Here is a 24629-nt window from a genome sequence, read left to right as displayed (position 1 = left end):
TATAGCCAAGAATGTATTAAAAGAGCTAAAACCACCTGCAGTGGTAAATATACTGGCAGTTTGTTCTTGAAAATGCTCACAACACCACGTTACAAGTAATATTCATAAATGTAATGAAGGTATAGTGGAATAGATGGTGTAGGGTGAACAGTGAAGCTGACGGGAAGCCATAAAGGTCTTGTGAAATTTGCTGGCCTGGAGAGAACAACATTCTTGCTTTCGAAGCTTGTCTGTTTTGCAGCATGTTTGAACTTACTTGTCAGAGCAATTGAATGAAATAGCATTCACTTGCACATGTCTGTCTTCATTCATTTTGGATACTTCACGGAGGACCATGGAGGTACTGGTGTCTGGCTTTCCATCAGTCAATACATAAATGGCATCTATGTCATAATCAGCAAATGCCATCTGAAATGGAAATGCACACATTTCTAATGAGGTTGACCGAAATCAGGAAGACATCCCCAAAAATAGTACCATGTTTGAATGGTGTGTTTCATGGCTGACTAACTACTAAATGTTACAAGATATGTTCCTAATAAAGGACTGACATCAAAGGTTACAAAATTGTATAAATTGTTAAAATCACTTACTGTGCAGTTAACACAATGATACATAGTGTCACCTAACTACATGTCACTGAGGTTTTCTGGTTTTTTTCCTGAATCAATATGATTACTGTATTAAAACACTAAAACAAGCAGGTCAGACCCTGAATTAAATGTTGAGGACTTAATGCACAAAAAGGTGTTAATCAATGCAGAATGTTACAAAGAAATATCAGTTATTGTAACAAATGTATGCTAAAGTAAATAATTATACATAAAACTGATGGAAGTTAATTGTGGTCTGAGGTTTGATACTCATCTGATTTTTCAACCAATTCAAAGCCAATATGTGAAAAAAGATTTTTCAGACAAACATTGTAATGTTCAGGGTTATGGAATGATGGACAACCAGCAACTGATGATGCAAAATACTCAAGCATTACTCATGGTATGGAATAAATAAAACAAGTACATAATTCTCTCAAAAATACTTTGTCACAAACCTAATTCTCTCAAAATACTTTGTCACAAACCTTCAGTGCCTCCAGTGTACAGGTGTTGCCACTGGCCTCTAACCTGGATGTCCACTTGATTGCATCATGACAGTTCTCTTGTGTAGCTGGCTGAACATTGTTCTTCCAAGCCTCACAAGCACCTGAGAACTGGACCATATTAAACCTATGACAGATGGAAACACAGTATAGTATTGCAAATCAAACTCATATTAACAGAATATTGTTTTAATTCAACAACATGAATGGAAAATACAATTTCCAGCCACAAAAATAAAACTGGTAGAAGTATAAAACAAGGTGATGTCCAGCAATGTAAGAACTGCATCCTGGTATATCATGTCATATGTGATGCATACGTTCAAGATTATGTATGGAAATACTTCACTATGGTTGAATCAGGCCCCAAGGTATAAATCTTTTGCTAATGACCATGCATATTTGTGTGTGTGTGTGTGTGTGTGTGTGAGAGAGAGAGAAAGAGGTACAATAAGAATGGCCATATAAAATAAAAAAAGAAATGGAAGGAATAGAGCTGTTTGGGTGCTATCTGTCACATCTCTGACAGTGTTCAGTTGCTGGATTTTGAATTTGATATACTTGTCATGGTGTACCTTATAACTTAAAACATATATGCATGTTGCATATGTGTTTGTGGATTGTCAAAATTGGGCAAGATGGTCCACCATAGCTATCATTAATGGGCAGTTTGAATTCAGGCTTCATCACTGGTAGAAAAGTCTCCTTATCCTTGAGAAAACAGCCTCTTTTACAAAATCTCAATGGCCCTGGACTTTAGATGTATGTGTGCGTGCATGTGTATGCATGCATGTATGTGTGTGTGTGTGTGTGTGTGTGTGTGTGTGTATGTGCTCAGCCAGATACACATGAATGTACATAAATTATTCTTATGCATGAACTCCATATTGATGCACATATAAAAAAATAACATTTTTCATGCGAGAAATTTTGCTGATTTTCCTGTTTAATTGTTCATTCTAACTCAACTATAAAAGGATTGTATTTGTTTTCAAAGTTTAGTTCTATGCTTATCAGAAGTACAAGGGCTCAGGATTGATAAAATGCTATAGTGTTTAACTGTATAATTATAAGACACCATAGTTAATTTCAAAATCATTTAACATAAAAGCTTTAAATTCCAGGGAAATAAATTCAATAATATAGCACAATTTTCACCAAAAAAAGCTGTTACTTGATTAAATTAACCACTGAATTTACAGGAGTTTATGGGATAAATACCATGTATTACAAACATGATGAGATAATGTTGAGTTCTAATTGGGTATGCCCCAGTAATGATCTCAGTGAAACGATCTTGAGTAGGGGGAGCATTGCACACTGGAATAAATACATTTGTATTAATGCAACTTTTTTTCACACCTTCCATTCTGGAGACCCATAAGAAACCAATGCCAGTGGACTCAATGTCTTAACAATAAATGTATCACAGCTGATATGCTTGGTTGGTTGGTAAAGTAATAAAACCATTCTATATATGAGTGCCTCCAATCCTGTATTTTCTCTCTCTCTCTCTCTTATTAAATTGATAGAAATATATGAAATGTTAGGATAAATCATCATCAATGGGAATATTTGTGTTCAAATTATTATTAATATAAACTAAGCTTTGTCCATGAATGATGCATAATTTTTAAAAGCTTTTTTTGCTGACATTTTAAACATTTCTTATTGTTCCCTATACACACTATCAACAACCAAGATTATTAGTACACAAAGTGTCTTTACTATATTATTGGGTGGAAAATGGTCAACAAATACATAAATTGCCTTTTCTGGGTCAAATTCTGGCCAGATTATGACAGAAAATCAGCACTAAACAAATATATATGAGTAAAGAGTTTTAAATGACAACAAAAATAGGTGTCGGAGATAATCAACATAACATAATGGAAATATATCCATCAATTATACATTGTTTCAAAACAAAATCAAGTTTTATAAGTCTTATCAATGACTGTTATGTACATTGCATTAAAATGCACAATTGAGGATATAGGTTTTTTGGCAACATGCATGATAGGAGCTTTTTAACCTACATATAAATAATCCACTAATATATGTTCTGGAACAGAGAAGAAAACCTTAAGTCAATTAACTGTTAATTTCCTTTATTAAAAGCAGTCCTTGATAAAAATCAAATACATATTTAAAGAAGAGACATATTTTGTCTATTTACTCTTCATCTGGATCCGACTATGGGCCAAAAATGACTCTTACCATACCTACCCCTTTATAATAATTATGTATTGTGCCAATAATTATGTGTTGTGTCAACCATTGTCGACTTAACAGCAAGTTTTGAAGAGCAACAATTAAAATCATCTTGCAAATACATTTAATCAAAAAGTGAGCCTGAATTGCAACGAATCCATCTTGTTTACTTCACTCTTCAGGGACAAGCAACTGCTTTTATTTCATGGATAACATCAACTTGATGTTATTCTGAGTTCCACCTGTTTGTTAAAATTTAGACAACCGCCAATGCAACCTGTTACATTTCTAGATTAATTATTGAAATGTATTCGCTTTCAAGATACTAGGTATGAAAATTTAAAAAGATGTGCACTTACTGACAAAAAACAAATAATTAAATTATAACGACACTGTAAAGGTGGATGATAATAACTGGCTTAGCAATGCAGGGCTTCTGCTCCAACTAGTCTATTTGTAGCAATGGCTTTCAAGGTAAGCTATTTGCAATAGAAAAATTTATAAGTAGTTTCTTTCTGAAAGAGAAGTAAATTAATTTTAATCTTTTGATATTAAAACTATTTTTAATAATAAATTTTATAAAGTGACATGTTTGTTTTATTGATGAGAATGCGTAGAATGCAATCAGTGTAAAATAAAAGATTAAACCTACTTGACTCCTTGCCTGTAAAGCTGGTCCCAAATAAGGGATGCCAGCTCCCTTTTCAGCTCCTCCATGTAGGGTTCCATTGAGCCTGATGTATCAATAAGGAAAATGCACTTCTTGTGAACCACTGTCCCAAACACACGTCTGCTACCTGCAAAAACACAACCAAGATGTACATTTATTTGCATGCATGAGTCTGTTTATATATTTGAGTGCATGTGTGTGTTTGTGTATGTTTCTGAGACAGAAAATATTTTCAAATGTTTTTTCTATGACAAAGTCTGAACTTCATAGATTTTCTATGGTAAATAAAAAATATGGCACACTCTTGCAAAAATGCTCAAGATGCACATTATTGCTTAAAATACTTATGTTTTCAGGATTCATCTATTTATTTGTGTAATGACTAATTGTGTAAACCCTTATACAATTATTATAAATACACAATTCAAAACAGAAAAATAAGAGTGTAAACTACAGTAATTTTTAAAGAAGAAATAAATCTATCTTACTCTCATTTTTGACATTAAATGCATTTCCTAAAGTTTTAAGTAAGACTTAAGACTTCAGGCAAAAATCTGCAATTTTTCAGATGACAAAAATTATTAATTCAACAATGGACAACATGTATTTTACAGGCATAATGCACCCGTACATCAATGACGAGAGAGAGAGAGAGAGGGAGAGGGAGAGAGGGAGGGAAAGGAAGAGACAGTATTCACTGAATGCTGTCTCACACCTGCTCTGGCAGTGCATGATCTTAAAACCTAACACAGTCAACAACAATCAGTTGAATAAGAAAAGATGAAACTGTGTTCAAATAGTGACCATCATTTCATGGGGTTTAGTGCAGATCCTTTGGAGAAAATGTTCTGATCATGTTTCACATCTCTAACAGTAATACATGTCTGTTCCTTGCAAGAACACTGCAGGAGAAATTGGGCAAAATACAAAAATGTAATGTTGATGCATTTGAACACAACAATGACAAAAACAACAATACCAGAACAATCAAAGCTGATACTAATCCCTTGCCCATGTTTGCAATGAAATAATTAAACGTAATGTTATAAGTCCATACCACTGAGTAACCACTGAAGTCGCTTTAGATATCTCCTCAGGACCCGCTCCACTTGAACCTCATATTCCTCTAACTCATGTGGTAACAGTTGCAGGTGCTTGATGGTTCCCTTCACATTGATGCTAGGAAATATGTCACAGTATCTGAAAATGGATACCAAGAAAACACATCATTAACTCAAATCATACGCAGTAATATTTCATCTAAAACTCACTACATATAAGATATCTGTCCACAGAATACACAACAAGGAATTCCAATATACTCTGATTGCTCCTTTTAGAAAGAAGAAATTCCAGCATGGAAGCAAACCTAATTTGTTTTTCCCCTAAATGCTATTTCTCAATGCATATACAGAAAACTGTACATTGTCCAATACATAATATGACATTTGACATGGAAGCTTTTTAATGCACACCTGTTCATCAGTTGCATAGAACATGTTCTGGGATTTAAATGGGATAAATTCATCAAAGTTGTTTTCATCCTGGTAAATAATAACTTTCATGTCCTTTGCTTATTTTTTGGCAAATTATTATGCTATAAAAAGTTCCCATGGAATTTTTCCAGATAGATAACCTATGATGGACTAATACAATCATTTATAGATGTAGGATTCTCATATCCCATGCAAAACACATATCATGCTTTATTTTTCTCTCAGGTTTCACAAGAAAAAGTGCAGAGGGAACAAATATTGTTCATTATCTATATACATACAAATTTTGTTTATTATCTATATACATACAAATATTGTTTATTATCTATATACATACAAATATTGTTTATTATCTATATACATAAAAATATTGTATATTATTTATATACAAATACTGTTTATTATCTATATACATATAGCTTTAGAAATACAGATTATTTTCAAAACAGTTTGAAATTATTTGAACATACACTATTCGTTTCAACACAAATTACTTTTTAAAGGCCAGTTAAGTTGGTCATTTCAGTACTAAGAAATGTGACAAACATTGCTGATGTTCATGACTTCATAAGCAAAGTGAAAACATGTACTGTGTCAATGAATGCATGTCCCATTCTCAAAGAGACAAACTGTTAGGGAAAAAGCTACTGTTGATTGTCCCTGCTAAACAAAAACCTCTATGTACATGCAATCACAAAAATATAACTTTTTTGACAAAAGCACTAAATTTTATGTCTCTAAAGCTGATTTGTGGGATAAAATGATTTTTTCTTCTTCAATATTGCCAACCAGATAATACATGAGGGAATTCATCCACTACCTCACAAATCTAGTCATTACAAGTTAGAAAAGGAATTAACCAGGTCTCTTGGCTTGTTTTTTTTACAAAAGTTCAGAAATTTGTTGGCTTGCCAAGAAAGAAGACAGACAATAGTGGTATCCTCTTGGATTGAAGGTCTGGTGCAAAATCCCATCAATTGTCATCTACTGCTAGTGTGGATGTGCTCGTCTTTGTAGAAGACTGTAACTGTGAGAAGGAAATGTCTTTGATATGGTGGTGGTCCTAAAATGTGATATGACTCAGTCTTATTCTTGTGAAGACCCAGGGACTGAGATTCAGACTGAACAGGAATACCATGGTGTGAATCTTGTGAAGACCTGCAAATGGTTATATGGTCTAAATTGACTGAAAAATCTCTGTCCTTAAAGGCAATGAGATTGAACTTATGCATCTCAATTCTGAATTGAGTTGTCCAAATGTGTTGGTTGAGAGAGCGAAGATCTTTGACTAGCAAAAGTAAAATCCCAATGAAGACATGTTGTGAACAATCGTTATCATCCTTTGCAAAACGAACATCTTTCTTTTTGCTGAAGAATGTTGGATTTATATGGATCTTTTGGAACATCTGTGATGAAAGGAGCTCTTGAAAGCAGGGAAGAATTGCTGCACATAATCTAGAGTCAATCTGACTTGCAAGATCCATAGCTCATTTGAGCAATGTATATGGCAAAGTCTTCAAGTCATCTCCTTCTCCCACCTCCCACTCACCAGGATGTCAGAAAAGGATGGCATGAGCATGGCATCATTTTCTGCAACAAAAGATGATGTTAGAAGAACTTATCTTCCCATGTTTTGTCACTGGTGGCTCTTGAAAACAGGGCCATCACCAAGGGAAAGGGCCTGGGAGAAGGTTTTCTTGTTTGGCATGCCTAAATGAATCTTTCCTACTTCTCTGAGCTCTCTTAGGAAATAAGGGCTGGGTTTTAGGTCGCTGAGCTTGCAAGACATCTTCCTCAATGGTGACCTGTTTCCTGACCTCCTGTATATGCAATGGAATAATAGGTTGGGGATAGCAGTTACAATCTGAGAATGTCCTTATGCTGGTCTTTCAAAGCATAGACATGGATAGGAATGCATCTCTTCCTGTGAACTGTAAGATAATGTATGCAGTCAGCCAGGATACCAGAGTGTGTTGAGCTCCCCTCTTCAGTATGAGATATGTCCATGAGACTGATTCACTGACAGTAGGATTCTCAATTGAGGGGTCTTGTCTGTGCTATATTCAACTGTTACTATATTTCAAACTGGTTGTCGCATGACAAGAAATGTATTCCAGTCCATGTGCATAGAGGATGGTTTCACCCGTCCCAGTCACATAATGTTACCATCAACTGATGGGACTTTATTGTAAAATACTGGTAAGTGTGTCTTAACAAAAACTCGACTAAAGGATGAGTTTCAGCACTGTGAAAATAAAAGCCTGTTGATACTTGGGTCTACCTTTGTAAACAATGTAGGAGGTCAGTGACTTGACCAGACTGATAGGTACTTGAAAGAAGGATAGTCTTTCATGGTAAGGAAGTCAATGGATGCAGTAATTCCATGAAGAAACATTTGCAGAGCAGTAGGAGGAGGGCATAACTCTGCAGGCAGTGGCCAGAAGATCTGATGTACTGAAGACTGTCTTCTTCAGCCATTATCCGATTGAAGAATGAAGATGACATTTGTGTGTTTTCAAGATCTGAAGAGTGGGATGATAATGAAGCCTCCTGCAAAAGTTGTCACAAGTGAGGTAGTGAAGCAGCTTGTTAGGGATGGTGAACAAGGCTTGGAATCTCTCCATGCTGATACCTATTGATCTCACTATGCATGTCATCAAAGGTCTGAGACAGGTACCAGGTGACTGGAAAAGGAGAGTTACCATAGCCAGTACTGGGCATAACAGAACTAGTTCCAGGTTTACTGTGTCCATAGGATCATCCGAACTTATGGGGGGTTTGATTTAGGTTAAAACTGACATCACATTCAGCATTGAGAAAATGACAGTCCTTAAGTGTGACTGAGATAGATGCCTCCCAACAGGAGAGATTACCACCACTACTATCTATAGTCTGGTACACAAACACCTTTAAGAGAAGTAAATAATGTTTTCTTCCTTTGACTGTGATTGTAAAGCAATATATCTTCATTTCCTAGATCAGTTTACTGCATTGCATATGAATGATGGCTGCCTATTTGTCATGGAGCTTACATATGCATTCATTGCTACTAATGCAAGGTTCTATGAATGTCACAAAATATACAAAAAGCAATATTGTACTTCTAAACATATGAGTGTGTGTGTGTGATTCGGAACTTTAACATAGCTTTAACAATTTTCCAGTCATATCACTATGATGTTTGCAGTGTGGCAGTTTTATAGTGATGTCTAGAACTGTGGCATCATGCTGCAGACATGTAGGATGATGTCCCACCCAGTCACATTATCCTAACACCAGGCTGACCAGTCCTAACATTAACCTCTCAATGCTGAGTGCCAAGTGAGGCAGCTGCTTGAACCATTTTTGCAAGTCTTTGGTATGACTCTGCCTGGGTTCAAACCCGTGACCTCACGTGGTGGTGCTCTACAGTTTCATATTTTGCATTGGGTTAGAATTTTAAAGAAAAAGAATTTCCCCAGCTTTCCTCACTGGTTATACTGGCTATTTAAAAAAGACCTTGTATATCTTAGGTATTGTTCAAAGAATTTTTAGTTCACTTTATTTTGGTGTATGATTGATGGGTGTAATATAGGTTATAGATTATACAGCTTGGCCTTACTCCAGATGAGCACCTTTTAAAAACTGCTACCTCCACTTGGTCATTTTCACTTCCTGAACTTCAAAGGTAAATTGTATATAAAAAAAACATAACTTTTTTTACATTTTATTTATTTGGTAATTCATCTATTGCACTTTCAGAAGCTGGTATTGTCTATTTGGGCAAAATTCATTTTCCCAATTTTAATAGGTGCTAAAAATAGTGTACTTTAGACTAATTCAGGCTGATTTTTTTTAGCACAAGGGAGCAGTCATTTTAGTTAGCAGTGTGCTTAGATCATGTACAATTTCCACAAGTACAATATCCAAAGAAATTTCAGCTACAGTACAAGAAAGAAGCATGGAGGTATGCTAACATTCTCTACATTGTACATGTTGCATGCAAACAACTTCACCTTACATATGTCACTCTCTCAAAGTACATAATAACTGGTAAGGTGGACACTCCAAGCACTTAAACCACCAGAGCAGTTCTATATATATATATATATATATATATGAAAATGCATGTGCAATCAGATTATCTATTCCCAACCCCTGATGTGCCAAATGGCAATGTTGTATTCCTGCAACATCAAACTCAATCTCAACAATCTCTGATTTTTTTAATTTTGTTAATGAAAGTAATGAGGTCACTGAATACAATAATCAGCAAATGAGGTGACCTAATATACACTTCAAAGTGCTGCAAAGCCAATATCAAAGCCAAACATTCCTTGTCAAATGTGGAAATTTCCATCAAATTGGTAAAAAGGTAAGGTCTGTCTACTTAACCAATATCTTGTCAAACATCAGGAAGACTATGGTTTTTTCCTACAAGAAACCAAATGTCCTGAACTCAAATCCAAGTAAACATGTTGCTAACAAAATAATCATTATCTTAAAGTAAAATTTACAATCATGGACAAAAGTTATCCATGTAAATATGTTGTTTAAATATGACCTTTACAATATACAAAATAATGGCCAAAAATTAAACATACAATATAGATATAGATAACAAATTTTGAAATCAGAGGTGTTGGAGAGTAAGCATGTACATCCAGCCTGTTCCAGTCTATAGAAAGAGCACTGACTGCCCATGCCTTTGGATCTGAGAAGGTGAGACAAAGGTTGGGAGTAAGGCATTTTGCCTTGTTGCAAGTAAGTCAACCATTGGTCAAACTGATAGGGTACATATTTGAGTGCAAACAGAGATGAATAGATCATTTCATGTGCATTATTTGATTCTTCTGGGATAATGAGTCCACTAATACATTTAGTTAGCCTTGAATATGATGCACATAAACCTGAGTTTGTCATTGAAAACACTACTTTAGAAAATCCCAGACAAGAATGAAATGATCTGGGGAATGGTTTGCATATCATGTCAGATTCGAGGTTGCAGAAGATAGGCTGTGTTCTGCTTGTTGAAAGACTACCATAGATACTAGATCCAACATCATTAAAAGATTTCAATCCATGTATACAGTGGATAGCTTGTCATCCCCAAAACTATGATATCTTAGTTGATTGCTGAGGTATCCAAATGGAAAACTGGTGTACGGAACTTACAGAATTGCTGACTAAGTTCAAGAGAATGTGTCTTTGTGAACATAAGAGTCAGTTGGTGCTTGGTTCTTTTGACTTATGGTATATGTAGCCCAAAATGTTAGTAACTCGGCTAGACTGAGGAAGTAATTTGAAAGTAGATTCTTATTTTTTAGTTAATAATCAGCTAAAGCTGGAACTTTAGACTAGGCAGTTGTTGCAGGGGGACAGAAGGTGGAAAACTTCTTTGGATGCTAAGACTAGACTAATATAGAAACTTAACTGTATGTTTCCGACTGTAGTAAAAATTATACAGCAATATTATCACACCTGCACCTATTTAAATACAGCTTTAACAATGTGAGGGGACACATACGTGACTTGTGCAGGTACATACTAAGTGTGTGAGGATTGCAAAGTTATGACACTGAGAAGCCAGAAACTTTCTTGTTGAAGAATAATAGAACAAAAAAGTGGGACATTTTTTAATGGAGTAAACTTCTCTTTGAAGAAAACACTCCTCCAACTTGCATTAAGGTGGGAAGCTTGAGCAGAAGTGGTAACCAAATTATTCAAAGGACCTGGCACCAAACCCTGTATCTAGGGGAGGTCACTCTAACTGCCATCTTAGTGGGCAGATAACTTTCAGCTTTTTAGCTGAAAAGGTTTAGCCTGGGAGGGTTGGATTTGTGAGGTAATAGTAGTTCTCCTAAGATATTATGATCAGGTAATGTATTTGTAGAACAAAACCCCAAAACTTGTTGGTCCAACTGTTCACATTTATTTCAATTATTCTCAGCTGGACATCGACTGCTCGGTGACCTAGTGGTTAGAGTGTTTGCCTCAGATGCAGGAGGTCATGGATTCAAACCCAGGCTGAGTCATACCAAAGACTTACAAAAATGGTACTAACAGCTGCCTTGCTTAGTGCTCAGCATTAAGAGGTTAACTGGTTGGCCTGGTGTTGCAATAATGTGACTGGGTGGGACATCATATTACATGTCTGTGTCATGATGCCCCAGTGCTAGACATCAGTCAGTCATCACTGTATTTATATTTGCACTAATTACAACTCATGTACAATCACTACCCTGGGTTAGTCCCTCAATATTCATTGACTGATATTCACTATGTGCTGTATAATCATTAGTGAATACAATTAATAAGCCATGCTATTCATGTGACCACAGTTTACAATCAGTGGATGAATAATTTTTAAAAAATAACTGGAATGAGAAAGAATTAAGCAAATTAAAGTATTATTTAGTCAAGATACTAAGTCTATTTCATTCTAACACAGTGCCTCACATGAATAACAACATTTCATAATACAAATGATTCACTTCAGAAGACAATGTACTAATGCCAACCCTTCCATTCTTTGCATGGCATTACTGTATACACACACAATGTGTTTGTCCAAATGCAGACTGTTGCAATAATCACGGATCTCCCATTTATCATCAGATCAACATTTTTAATATTTATGAGCTCTATGTTTGATGAATTGAGAGATGCATAACATATATGCAAGGTACATGAACTTAAAAGGCTTGTGTGGGGTGGGGTGAAATAAGGAGGCACACAAACTACATTGGGAAATACAACAGTAATTGATGACTGGTGGAATTGGACACCAAACTCTCTATCCAAAGGGAGACCACTTGTATCGAACTTCCACCTCAGCTTGCCCAAATGACTTTTTATCATTTCTGTTGCTAAAAGAAGTCAAAACATGTGGTGAATATATCTATTTTAGCTTGAGAGGACTGGATGTGCATGATAGTGGATATCTAAAGTAATATGATACTGTATAACATATCTGAAGGAAAACAGTCTGCTAAATAGTATATGATTAGAGTAATGTGACACTTACTTGGCAGAGACAGTTTTGGAGAGCGACTTGACATGGTTTTCCTGATGTTTACAGTCAGGGCCTGCAACCAGTTTGTTCAGATCCAACTTAAGCTTGGACAGGCTGTAAATCCTGATCCACTGTAAATGTACAAAACCATAATTCTTATCCAATTATTGCAAACAGCATTGACCTAGAACTGCTGGAACATAATATGCCAGCAGGTCTGTGCCTATACCGTTCTATTGTTGGTTCTATTTCCAACAAAAAGGATGCCCTAATTTGTCATGAGATGGAAGATCTGGGTTGACACTTTTCATAGCATGATTGCATTTGCTACTTTAATATCTACCTGTAAATATGCCAAATGAACACTTTTATCAAAATCAAAAAAGGTGTTTGATATTAAGAAATATACATTGAAGCTGACTTGTGTCAACTTTTTCATGAGACACCAATCTCCTCCTTGAAATATCCACCCATCATTCGTTCCTTCTATCCATTAGTCTATTCCACAAGTTTCCACACAGTAACTCCCATAATTATCCTTGGATTTCATGTAAATTTGGTACAGATATTGATAAGATCGTGGCTGAGTTTGATTGTTAGCATTCTGTGTCAGTGTTTACCTCTGTGGTCCCAATGTTAGCATTCTGTGTCAGTGTTTACCTCCGTGGTCCCAATTTTAGCATTCTGTGTCAATGTTTACCTCTGTGGTCGCAATGTTAGCATTCTGTGTCAGTGTTTACCTCTGTGGTCCCAATGTTAGCATTCTGTGTCAGTGTTTACCTCTTGTGGTCCCAATTTTAGCATTCTTTGTCAATGTTTACCTTTGTTTGCTATGACCCTAAATTGGCCACCAACAGGACCCCCTGACATTCAGGCTTGCGATATGATTTAAAAAACTTCTTCTGATGACACTATGTGACCCTGCTGTGGACCACCCATGACCCTGTCTGGTCATGACCTTAGGCTGGCAACTACTGGTTAAGCTGTACTTGACAATGATTGTTGACACACTCACTTTTGTTTTCAAATCATTATTATTAGATTTCAACCAAATTTGCTATGCTTCTTGCTGTTAATGAGGTCTTAGTTAAGTGTAATAGTCAGTGTTCTGTATCACTGTTGAGACTTGTTTAGTCTAATTGTCAGTGTTCTGCATCATTGTTGAGACTTGTTTAGTCTAATTGTCAGTGTTCTGCATCATTGTTGAGACTTGTTTAGTCTAATTGTCAGTGTTCTGCATCATTGTTGAGACTTGTTTAGTCTAATTGTCAGTGTTCTGCATCATTGTTGAGACTTGTTTAGTCTAATTGTCAGTGTTCTGCATCATTGTTGAGACTTGTTTAGTCTAATTGTCAGTGTTCTGCATCATTGTTGAGACTTGTTTAGTCTAATTGTCAGTGTTCTGTATCACTGTTGAAACCTTAACTGAGTCAAACTGTAAGCATTCTGCATGAAGAATGTTTGGTTCAGTATGCAATGGCAATATCTGAAGTCAAACAAAGGTGCCAAACTTTCGTGACACACATGCAAATTGAACTTAAGATAGGTCTTTTCAATAAGCCTAATTCAAATTTAGATTTTAACCAATAGAGTCCTTTAAAAGTTATTGAACAAAAATAAACTATTTTCAATCAAACGAAGAAGCAAAACAGGGAACATAACTAATTAAAAAATGTGATGTAAAAAGATGTATATAAAACCGTAGCTAGGTTTTCTCAATTGTAAGAAAAAAACCTGATTTAAATCAATGAAGTTACTGAAAAGACATGTGGAGTAGAAACAAGATTCATAATACATGCAAGCTAATAAGATGTTATGGATCTATAACTCATTGAAAATGTTAAAGAAAACAGAGCTAATTAAACTTGAGCTAGGTCTTTTAACACATGAAGCTGCATGTTAATTTCTTTTAATCAAAAAAGTCTTTCAAACGCTAAAGAGTGGAAACAAGACTTATGCATCAAACTGGGACTATAACTCAATCCTCAAAAATTTTAAGGGAAAAAGATGTAAATTAATCCAAGCAAAGTCTTCTTAATATTGACATCATTGCAATTGAAGAAGTCCTTCCAAATTCATTAAATGAAAACCAAAATAATGGAGGATGGATGAATAGGACAGCATGAATGTAGAGTACATGATGGGAAGCAACAAAACAGATGGACATGGATAACAATACATTTACTTGGATAACATTATACAATATGGCTGTGGATAACACTATTATATGGACTTGAATAATATGACTATACGGAATAACACTAATAAATGGACTTGAATAAATACAACCATATACATAAAAGAACTTGGACAAATCTACTGTATGTTCAAACACTAAAAAATATGATGGGGGGGCATTTAAACTAGAATTTCAATAGCTTTTGCTAATTCTCAATGAAAGTTAAAGTCCTTTTAATTCTTCAGGTAATGTTCCTAAGACTTACCAAAAACTGTATTTATTCTTTGTTTTAGAATACACAAAATGTGCATTACAAGGTTCAATTTCAACCACATGTTAAAGTAACTGCAATAGATTGCCATGGCCAATCCCCTTAGTTTTCACTGCATATTCTAACTTCTCCATAACTCCAATGAATACCCACCTTCTCCCCAAGTCAGTGACCCAGGGTCATGACACAAAAATCTGTGACATACTATGCATCTTCTTGTTATTGCTGCATGTATAAACAGAACAGGAAAAATCCTAAAATGACCAACCTTGAGGTAAGGAAGAATTGTATGAACTTTCACAAAATTCTAGCTTTTTACTTTATATTTTATATAAAATCCTGGCATGTTATACATTTTACTTGCTCAGACAAAGTTTCAACCAATCCTGTGCTGAGGGAAAAATGATTTCTTCCACTATATAATGTGGTTTGATTTGCTGGGTTTTTTATGGCACTTTGAACATATTATTGTCTATATCATGCCAAGGAAATGGGACCTACGTGCTTTTCTCATCAACACACTTAGACTGATGACCTGGACAGACATTGAATCTATAATCCTTGGATTACAAGTCAGACATGTGATTCTACCACTGGAAGACAAAAATATGGTTTTAAAGGCCATATCCCACACATGCCACTTTATAGCTGAAATCTAATTCTTTTGAAAATTAAAAGAATTTTTTGAGAAACGAGCCACAACCAATCTCCTGGGGACCAGAAATGTTCCACCAATATATCAACTGGTGCAATGATGCATAGCAGAACAAAATAATAGCCTGGTACCCTGACAACAGAAGTACTTGCATTTTAACATACATTAATGGAACAAATACTGTAGTCGGTTGGGTGGAATAAAGCTCGTAATATAACAGATATCTATTTATGCAATGCAATTTATGGAGTTTTATAGTTTTGCCACTTCTATCTAATATCTAGTTTAGAAAGTAATATTTTCCTAGTTACAATGTGATAGCCACAACTGGAAAATCTGGGTTGGTCAAGTATTAATATTAGTACTACATAAAGTACATACTCAGAAAATAGATCGGTATCTTAAATTATTGATCTATATTTTTAACAGAAATTATCAGATTTATGTAGTATTATATAATCAATGTAAACATGAAAAAGAATCTTAGGATATTTTGATTCTTAAACATGACTTGTCTGGGAACATAATAATAATTTCCATTTTAATTTAGCCAGGTGTTGCAGACTTCAGGATAGATATTACTTGACGTAAAGCAATATTATCAGTTGTAACCTTTTGTTAACTTGTAACTGGAAATGTATAACTAGTCAAATATGCAGGAACAGTAGGGTGTTCTATGACCTATTAGAATTGCTGTTTAAAAGTGTGACAATACAAGAGTATATTACAATACTACTCATGCAGCTGAGAATTTTCAGAGAGGTGTGACTAGTCTCTAATACACAGTTCACTATCTTGGTTATTGCTTATTTTTAAAATATTTAACTTGTCCTGATGGAACTACTGATAAATATGTACAAAAAAGCAAAAAGATGATGGCCATCAATGCATTATTCCTGACAAATGGAGTATTTCATCATCATATTGAATTCTCCAGTTCAAGGATATTAAAATTAAATTACGTGAATCAGATGTACAATTTTGCAGGCACAACAATCTACCTAAATTGCTATGCATATTTAACTTATTTTGTGTGCCTAGCTTTCATCCATGGTTATAAGTTGAAAACAACATGTTTACATAGCTAACGTTTGTCCATGATTGAAGGTTGTAATGTTAGTCTTATTTACAGTTAGGCAATGTTTTCTGTTGGAAATCTTCAAATCCTATTACATTATAGGTCAAGTGAAAATGTGTATAAATATGGATTTGATAATTAATTCATTCTTGCTTTAGATCTGTCAGTAATTCAAGAAGATTATTCAGTGGAACTTCTAAAGTGCTCATTGAATTTGGAGTTACACAATATTTTGGAATTATGGTGAAATCATCCAAAAGACAGTCTGGATTGCATCATTATGGTACATCAGAACATTCAAGACTATTTGAATTTATTCTGAACAGTCCATATTTTTTTTTAATTGTGATAGGTCATTTAGGATTATTTAGTATTTAATTCACAATAATGTAAGTTTCTCTTGAATTTACACTTTGAATTGTAGAGAAATACATAACTTAATTTCTTATTTTACTTAAATTGCTGGTTTCACTTCATTCTGTTACTAAATTTAAGGCCTAGAGTGATAAAAACAATAATATCATAAGAGAAGTATATACTCATATAGTAGATATATATAACTCAAATAAGCATTATTACTAATAAGTCTATCTGTAAGGTTTCTGAACTTTTAATGTCCTTTTCTCTTCAGGGTATGTCATATATGAAATAAATATTTTTTAAACTAAACAGGTACTGGATATTTTTAAGCATTTTTATTCTTTTTGAATGCATTTATATACTTGTTAATCTTTTTCCAGCAAAGATTTTGACTTAACATTCTTCTTCAAAAGTTGCATTGCACAAATAGGTATATGTTGTATTACCAACCTAATTCTACCTAAGCCCATTATCTGTTCCATTAATACATTTTGCAACAAAAATAAAGTATAATATTCCCCACAAAATGTCTGAAATTCATGTTGATATTTGTGCTGACATATCAAGCATAAAGTAAACATTACCTCCTTTGTTGTCATGACATCCTCATGATCTGGTAGCGTAGGTCGTGCAACGATTTTTCTAACAGACTTTGTTTCTGGGTATTTCTTGTAGACTGTACCTAAAACATACCAAAAAAGAAAATAAATAGGTTAATTGTAACACATTAACATTTCTTTTTGAAGAAATGAAGTAAAATATCAGAGACTTCACAAAGCCTTTGGGAAGGCTGAATTTCATCCCTATTACCAGTCCAAAAATTGTGTATATTGTCTCGTATTTGAACTTAAAATTCCTACTTGAGAGGAGCTAGACTGGAGATTCTGATAAGATAAATTATAAAATCTTTGTCCTCTTATTGCTTTTATAAGTGAAAAATGTGAAATGAACAAATAAAAATGAAAAAATTTACATTTATTGTGGTCATTTTATGGGAAAGTAAACAAAAATCTGCACTGATTGAATTTTATGGGGAAAAAAATATGTTCCACGACTGTGGTAATTTTATGGGAAAGTAAAAAAAATTTCATTGTGGTCATTTTATGGGAAAGTTCAAATAATCTACATTGATTGTGCTAATTTTATGGGAAAGTAAAATAATCTACATTGTGCTAATTTTATGGGAATGTCAAATAATCTACACTGATTATGATCATTTTACTGGAAAGTAAAGAATAGTTTACATTGATTGTGCTCATTTGATTGGAAAATAAAAAATCTATATTGATTGTGGTAGTTTTTTTATGGGAAAGTAAAATAATCTACACTGATTGTAGTAATTTTATCAGAAAGTCAAATAAATTAGCTGTGATGGATGGTAGGACATTATTATAAAATCCATTACAACAATTCAGCCTTGTTTCCAACTGCATATGAATGCTTTTGCTGACTGCATTCCAACTGTATATTTATAGGTTACTGCATTTGTATGGGAAAATATGAATGAGTTTTTCAGCTGAAAATACTGCATGACCTTGGGAGTTCAGTATATCCATCTGACAAAACGAGTTCATATTTTCCCATACAAATGAAGTAACCTTTTTATTATATGCTCATTTTTTTAATTCTACCTAATGCTTAATTATATTAACTAAAAACACTACAAGAAACAAAGTAACTGAATGTATGCCATATTCCAAACTAAATACACAAGTGCAGGTTCATCATTACACAACAACGACAATATTACTGAGCACATATCTCTGCCCAGATAAATTTGGAATAAGTCACGCGCTCGACATAACTTTCGAAAGAAAATGGCATGTCTAGTTAAAATTGAAATTTGGAGTCATATTGTGAATGAATGCGCATTGCAACAACTTTTCCATTTGATCTGGAATGAACAGATTTTGGTATTTTTTTTTATTCTATGAAATTTCATGATTATGGACTGGATTTATATGTGACAATTCCACGTGAAATACATCAGATTGAAGAAGTGAGGGAGAATCATGTTGACATCTGCAAATGTGTTTCTGTTTCTGTCACTGAATGTTTGAAATCATAATGTGGGAAAAATATGAAGTGTTTCAATTGCAATTATCAAAAAGATGCTATGGAATTTAATACTTATTTCATTTTGAGTGCAGTAAGGAGGATGTAATTGCACTTATATTCGAAATTACAGTACAATTTCGAAATGTGTAATCAAGATTGAGAACCTATGACATGACTCATGTAATTCAGATTTGCAGAACTAAGAAAGTACATTTTGAGGAAATTCAGGATGTAAAACTGTAAGTATATTTTTTTGCCATTTTTATCACCAGCTAAAGAAGACAGTATATGACTCATCATTTGTATGTTATTTGTAAGGACTCATTCTTGCATCTGTTGTATAGCTAGCCTAAATCAGATACATTGTATCAAAAAAGTTAATGCAGAATGTGCCAAAGCAGCTGGTATGAGGCAGTCCACGAAACATCTGCTTTAGTTCATTTAGAAACAAATAAATAAATTTAAACAACCACAACATAAAGCACCTACCTACAAATCAAAAGTGCTGGCATCTGCGTCCATTGTTTGTTTACAATAGAAAGTAGTTCCTTTATGCACGTGAATGCAATATGTGTATTTGCACACGAGTTCAGTATCAGGTAATATTGCACGATTTTGACAATGTAAAGTTAACGGAGAAAAAAATGAAAATATAATAAGAATGCTTACTGCCTGCTTCCAACTGCATATTAATGCTTACTGACTGCTTTCCAAATGCATATGATTGCTAACTGACTGCTTTCCAACTGCTTATGAATGCTTACTACTTTCCAAATGCATGTGAATGCTTACTGATTGCTTTCCAACCACATGTGAATGCTTACTGACTGCTTTTTAACTGCATATGAATGCTTACTGACTGCTATCCAACTGCATATAAATGCTTACTGACTGCTTTCCAACTGCATACGAATGCTTACTGACTGCTTTCCAAATGCAAATGAATGCTTACTGACTGCTTTTTAACTGCATACGAATGATTACTGACTGCTTTCCAACTGCTTATGAATGCTTACTACTTTCCAAATGCATGTGAATGCTTACTGACTGCTTTCCAACCACATGTGAATGCTTACTGCTTTTTAACTGCATATGAATGCTTACTGACTGCTATCCAGCTGCATATGAATGCTTACTGACTGCTTTCCAACTGCATATGAATGCTTACTGCTTTCTAAATGCATAGGAATGCTTACTGACTGCTTTTTAACTGCATATGAATGCTTACTGACTGCTTTCCAACTGCTTATGAATGCTCACTACTTTCCAAATGCATGTGAATGCTTACTAACTGCTTTCCAACCACATGTGAATGCTTACTGACTGCTTTTTAACTGCACATGAATGCTTTCTGACTGCTACCCAACTGCATATGAATGCTTACTGACTGCTTTCCAAATGCATATGAATGCTTACTGACTGCTTTCCAACTGCATATGAATGCTTACTGACTGCTTTCCAAATGCATAGGAATGCTTTTGCTGACTGCTTTCCAGCTGCATATGAATGCTTACTGACTGCTTTACAAATGCATATGAATGCTTACTGACTGCTTTACAAATGCATATGAATGCTTTTGCTGACTGCTTTCCAGCTGCATATGAATGCTTTTGCTGACTACTTTCCAACTACATGTGAATGCTTACTGACTGCTTTACAACTACATATGAATGCTTACTGACTATTTCCAACTGCATATGAATGCTTACTGACTGCTTTTTAACTGCATATGAATGCTAACTGACTGCTTTCCAACTACACATGAATGCTTAGTGACTGCTTTACAAATGAATATGAATGCTGATGACTGCTTTAAAACTGCACATGAATGCTGATGACTGCTTTCAAACAACATATGAATGCTGATGACTGCTTTACAAATGAATATGAACGCTGATGACTGCTTTAAAACTACACATGAATGCTGATGACTGCTTTAAAACTGCACATGAATGCTGATGACTGCTTTACAAATGAATTGAATGCTGATGACTGCTTTAAGGCATTAAAATATGCTTAGCTTTGCAAACTAAATCACAAACAGTTTTGTTTCATTTATTCCATACATTTTAAATTTAGCTTATTTGTGTGCAAATTTTAACAAAACCCAGGGCACTGGATGCAACTTCAGAAATGGTAAGAAAATCCCTAAACAGTTTAGAAGATAGAATGTGCATAGGAAAGAAAGTTAAATCTAAACTGATAGTAGACTTAAATTACCAAGTACTATACTTGTCCTAAACTAAGACCATGATAAGCCAACAACCCTGTTTTGACAAAATATTGGAATTTTTATTTTTAAAGACAGCTTTTACCTATATGAGAAGTCCAGCCTACTTTCACAGAAAAATTTATTCAGCATACCCCAACTCTTTTCTGGGTTTTATAGGTGAATTACTGTAAATCTGGCATGCAGTTATCAAAATACGAACATTCAAAATAACATATACCATTTTTTCTATCTTTGAATGAAAGGTAAAGTTTTTAACACATGACAAAAGGACAATTTTAAAAAATAATGCTCTTTCTTAAAATAGTTTAAATGAGGTAAGAGAAGGTAATTTGCCATTATTTAAAACATTGGTTAGTGGCTTATACTGTATTTTTGATTGGTAAATACTGTGGGCCCACAATGTAATGATTCTTAAATGAGAGAGTGGGTTTATCACTGAAAAAGCATTCTTACATAAGAATTTGTGCAGTTTTTCTTCTTCTTCAAGCTGGGTGATGAGCTGGCTTGTCAGCAGGCATGCACCTATCTTGTGAAAATTACCATAGCTTGATCTCACATCCCAACCAAGTCAGAAATGTTTTTAAATATTGGGTGAAGGGTTCGCCAGTAAGCATTAACCAATCATGAGAGAATTATCATAACTTCATCTCACATTCCCACTCAGTGAGAACTTTTATGTATGTTGGGGGATGGACTTGTCAGCAAGCATGCCCCTATTCTGAGAGAATAACAGTATCTTGAACTCATAACCCCCACCCAGTGAGAAATTTTTGGCAGGTTGGGGAATGAGCTTGCCAGCAAGCATGTACTTAGCATGAGAGAATTACTTTACCTTGATCTCACATCACCATCCAGCGAGAAGATTTGAATAACTGTGATTCAGGAAGAAATGTCAACAGTAATTTAATAAATCTTTGGCATGGAGAAAACGAAGTAAAGAAAATGAAAGGAAATCAAAGATGTCATCTTCTGATTTTAAGACCATAACAAAATTAATAGCTCAGCAGCAATTCTCTCCAGAATTATTCCGATAGAAGATTTAACACAATATCCATTTGCTTGTAGACCAGTGGTCTCAAACCGATCATCCATGGGCAGCTCAGAAGTTTAACACTGACTAACAAGGAATTAGGTCAGCTTGACCTCTCATTAGAACTCATATCCTTGGTGGATCACGTCATGTTTACCTGAATTATAGTATATCTCAACCTTGGAACTTTATGAATAAATCAATGAACTTGATACATAACTCATCTTTAAATTGTAAACTACAAACATACGATATTAGTATTAAAATGTCATTAACTGAATGACCTTTACAAAAGCTATTATGATGAAAATAATACACATAATATAGATATATAGATATGTAAGAGGTCTATTTCCAATGTAAACTACAGACGTAAACTATCCATTAATTGTGCATCAATTATCCATAGTGTTCACTTACCAAGACCAATGGAATGTACGCTAGACCTAAAATGTAACTTTTTTACTTATTATTATTGTTATTATTGAGCCTAAATGTCATTTACGTCTCCAACATCTAAACTTCTAATCAAGTATGAATAATTGATTTTTGATTGTGTTTCCAAACTGTGTTTATCTGCAATTAGTCGTGACATTGTTTTCAAATAACAAAGATCAGTCTTTCTAAAATTCTAAACAGAGAATTGCAAACAAGTCTAATGCATAGCTGGATGTGTGTTGTACCAAACGCACTCACCTGTTCCATCACCAACTTTATTTTTTGTTGCATCCATGAAGAAACTGGACCTTAGTATTTTCTTATTTTTCACCCTCTCCATTGGGTCCTTAGCTGAAATGGGTCTTCCTGCAATGAAACAAAAATTCTTGATTTTAAAAAAAATCATATGATATATTACACAGATACCTATAAAGTCAGGGAACAAAGGTGCTATCAACAAATATATGAACTTAAGTTAGACTTCTTTAATCAAAGTAATATTTTGCAGCGAAAGAAAGAAAATGCAGTTCAAGTTAAGACTATCATTTTATTTAATACTTTTTTCTAATCTTTACATGAAATTTAATTAATTACTTTTTTTATAATTACCGTTTTTATGATCCTATCATAACTCAAAATGCTTTCACCTTTTTTAAAATTGACTTACTGAGGGAGAGCAAGGGTTTATCAGGAGACTTGGCACTCGAAGATCTTTGTGGTGAAACTTTCTTCTCATCATCAGAGTCATCTTCTTTTGCCTTAAAGGAAAAAAGTATTATCTTGTTGTCACTGTTTAAATTACTGCACATGGTAAATGCATTTACGTGCAATTCTTACACTCTGATTCATATTGTTTCATATGGTAGATGCCCTTACATGCAATTGTTACACTCTGATTCATATTATTTCATATGGTAAATGCATTTACATGCAATTGTTACACTCTGATTCATATTGTTTCATATGGTAAATGCATTTACATGCAATTGTTACACTCTGATTCATATTGTTTCATATGGTAAATGCCCTTACATGCAATTGTTACACTCTGATTCATATTGTTTCATATGGTCAATGCCCTTACATGCAACTGTTACACTCTTATTCATACTGTTTCATATGGTAAATGCCCTTATATGCAATTGTTACACTCTGATTCATATTGTTTCATATGGTAAATGCCCTTATGTGCAATTCTTACACTCTGATTCATATTGTTTCATATGGTAGATGTCCTTACATTCAATTGTTACGCTTTGATTCATATTGTTTCATATGGTAGATGTCCTTACATGCAACTGTTACACTCTGATTCATATTGTTTCATATGGAAGATGCCCTTACATGCAATTGTTACACTCTGATTCATATTGTTTCATATGGTAGATGCCCTTACATGCAACTGTTACACTCTGATTCATATTGTTTCATATGGAAGATGCCCTTACATGCAATTGTTGCACTCTGATTCATATTGTTTCATATGGTAGATGCCCTTACATGCAACTGTTACACTCTGATTCATATTGTTTCATATGGTAAATGCCCTCACATGCAACTATTACACTCTAATTCATATTGTTTCATATGGTAAATGCCCTTACATGCAATTATTACACTCTGATTCATATTGTTTCATATGGTAATTGCCCTTACATGCAATTCTTACACTCTGATTCATATTGTTTCATATGGTAAATGCCCTTACATGCAATTGTTACACTCCTATTCATATTTATAAAAAAAGTGATGACAATCTGAGAATCACTTACTGTACCTACATGCCCTGTTCTTCACTGTAAGGTCCCTCTATGCCAGTCAGTATATAAAGAACTCATGATAACTGATGTCATT

General features: G+C 34.3%; 1 protein-coding gene across 1 annotated transcript in view; it reads right to left on the bottom strand.

Annotated features, from left to right (window-relative positions):
* LOC149803287 (von Willebrand factor A domain-containing protein 3A-like) overlaps positions 1-24629 on the bottom strand; it is a 111799-nt gene that overhangs the window by 23222 nt on the left and 63948 nt on the right. The window contains exons 22-29 of the mRNA XM_089952975.1: positions 23443-23533; positions 23034-23141; positions 17601-17698; positions 12486-12604; positions 5041-5183; positions 3966-4110; positions 1082-1226; positions 257-408 (exon numbers count right to left, since the gene is read on the bottom strand). Of these exons, the coding sequence (XP_089809101.1) occupies positions 257-408; positions 1082-1226; positions 3966-4110; positions 5041-5183; positions 12486-12604; positions 17601-17698; positions 23034-23141; positions 23443-23533 (1001 nt within the window). The remainder of the gene's footprint in view (positions 1-256; positions 409-1081; positions 1227-3965; positions 4111-5040; positions 5184-12485; positions 12605-17600; positions 17699-23033; positions 23142-23442; positions 23534-24629) is intronic.

Source organism: Sinohyriopsis cumingii, chromosome 3 (assembly GCF_028554795.1).
Source record: "Sinohyriopsis cumingii isolate HCF-2022 chromosome 3, ASM2855479v2, whole genome shotgun sequence".
In the NCBI taxonomy this organism is placed as follows: domain Eukaryota; kingdom Metazoa; phylum Mollusca; class Bivalvia; order Unionida; family Unionidae; genus Sinohyriopsis; species Sinohyriopsis cumingii.
This window is presented reverse-complemented; position numbering and strand designations above follow the sequence as displayed.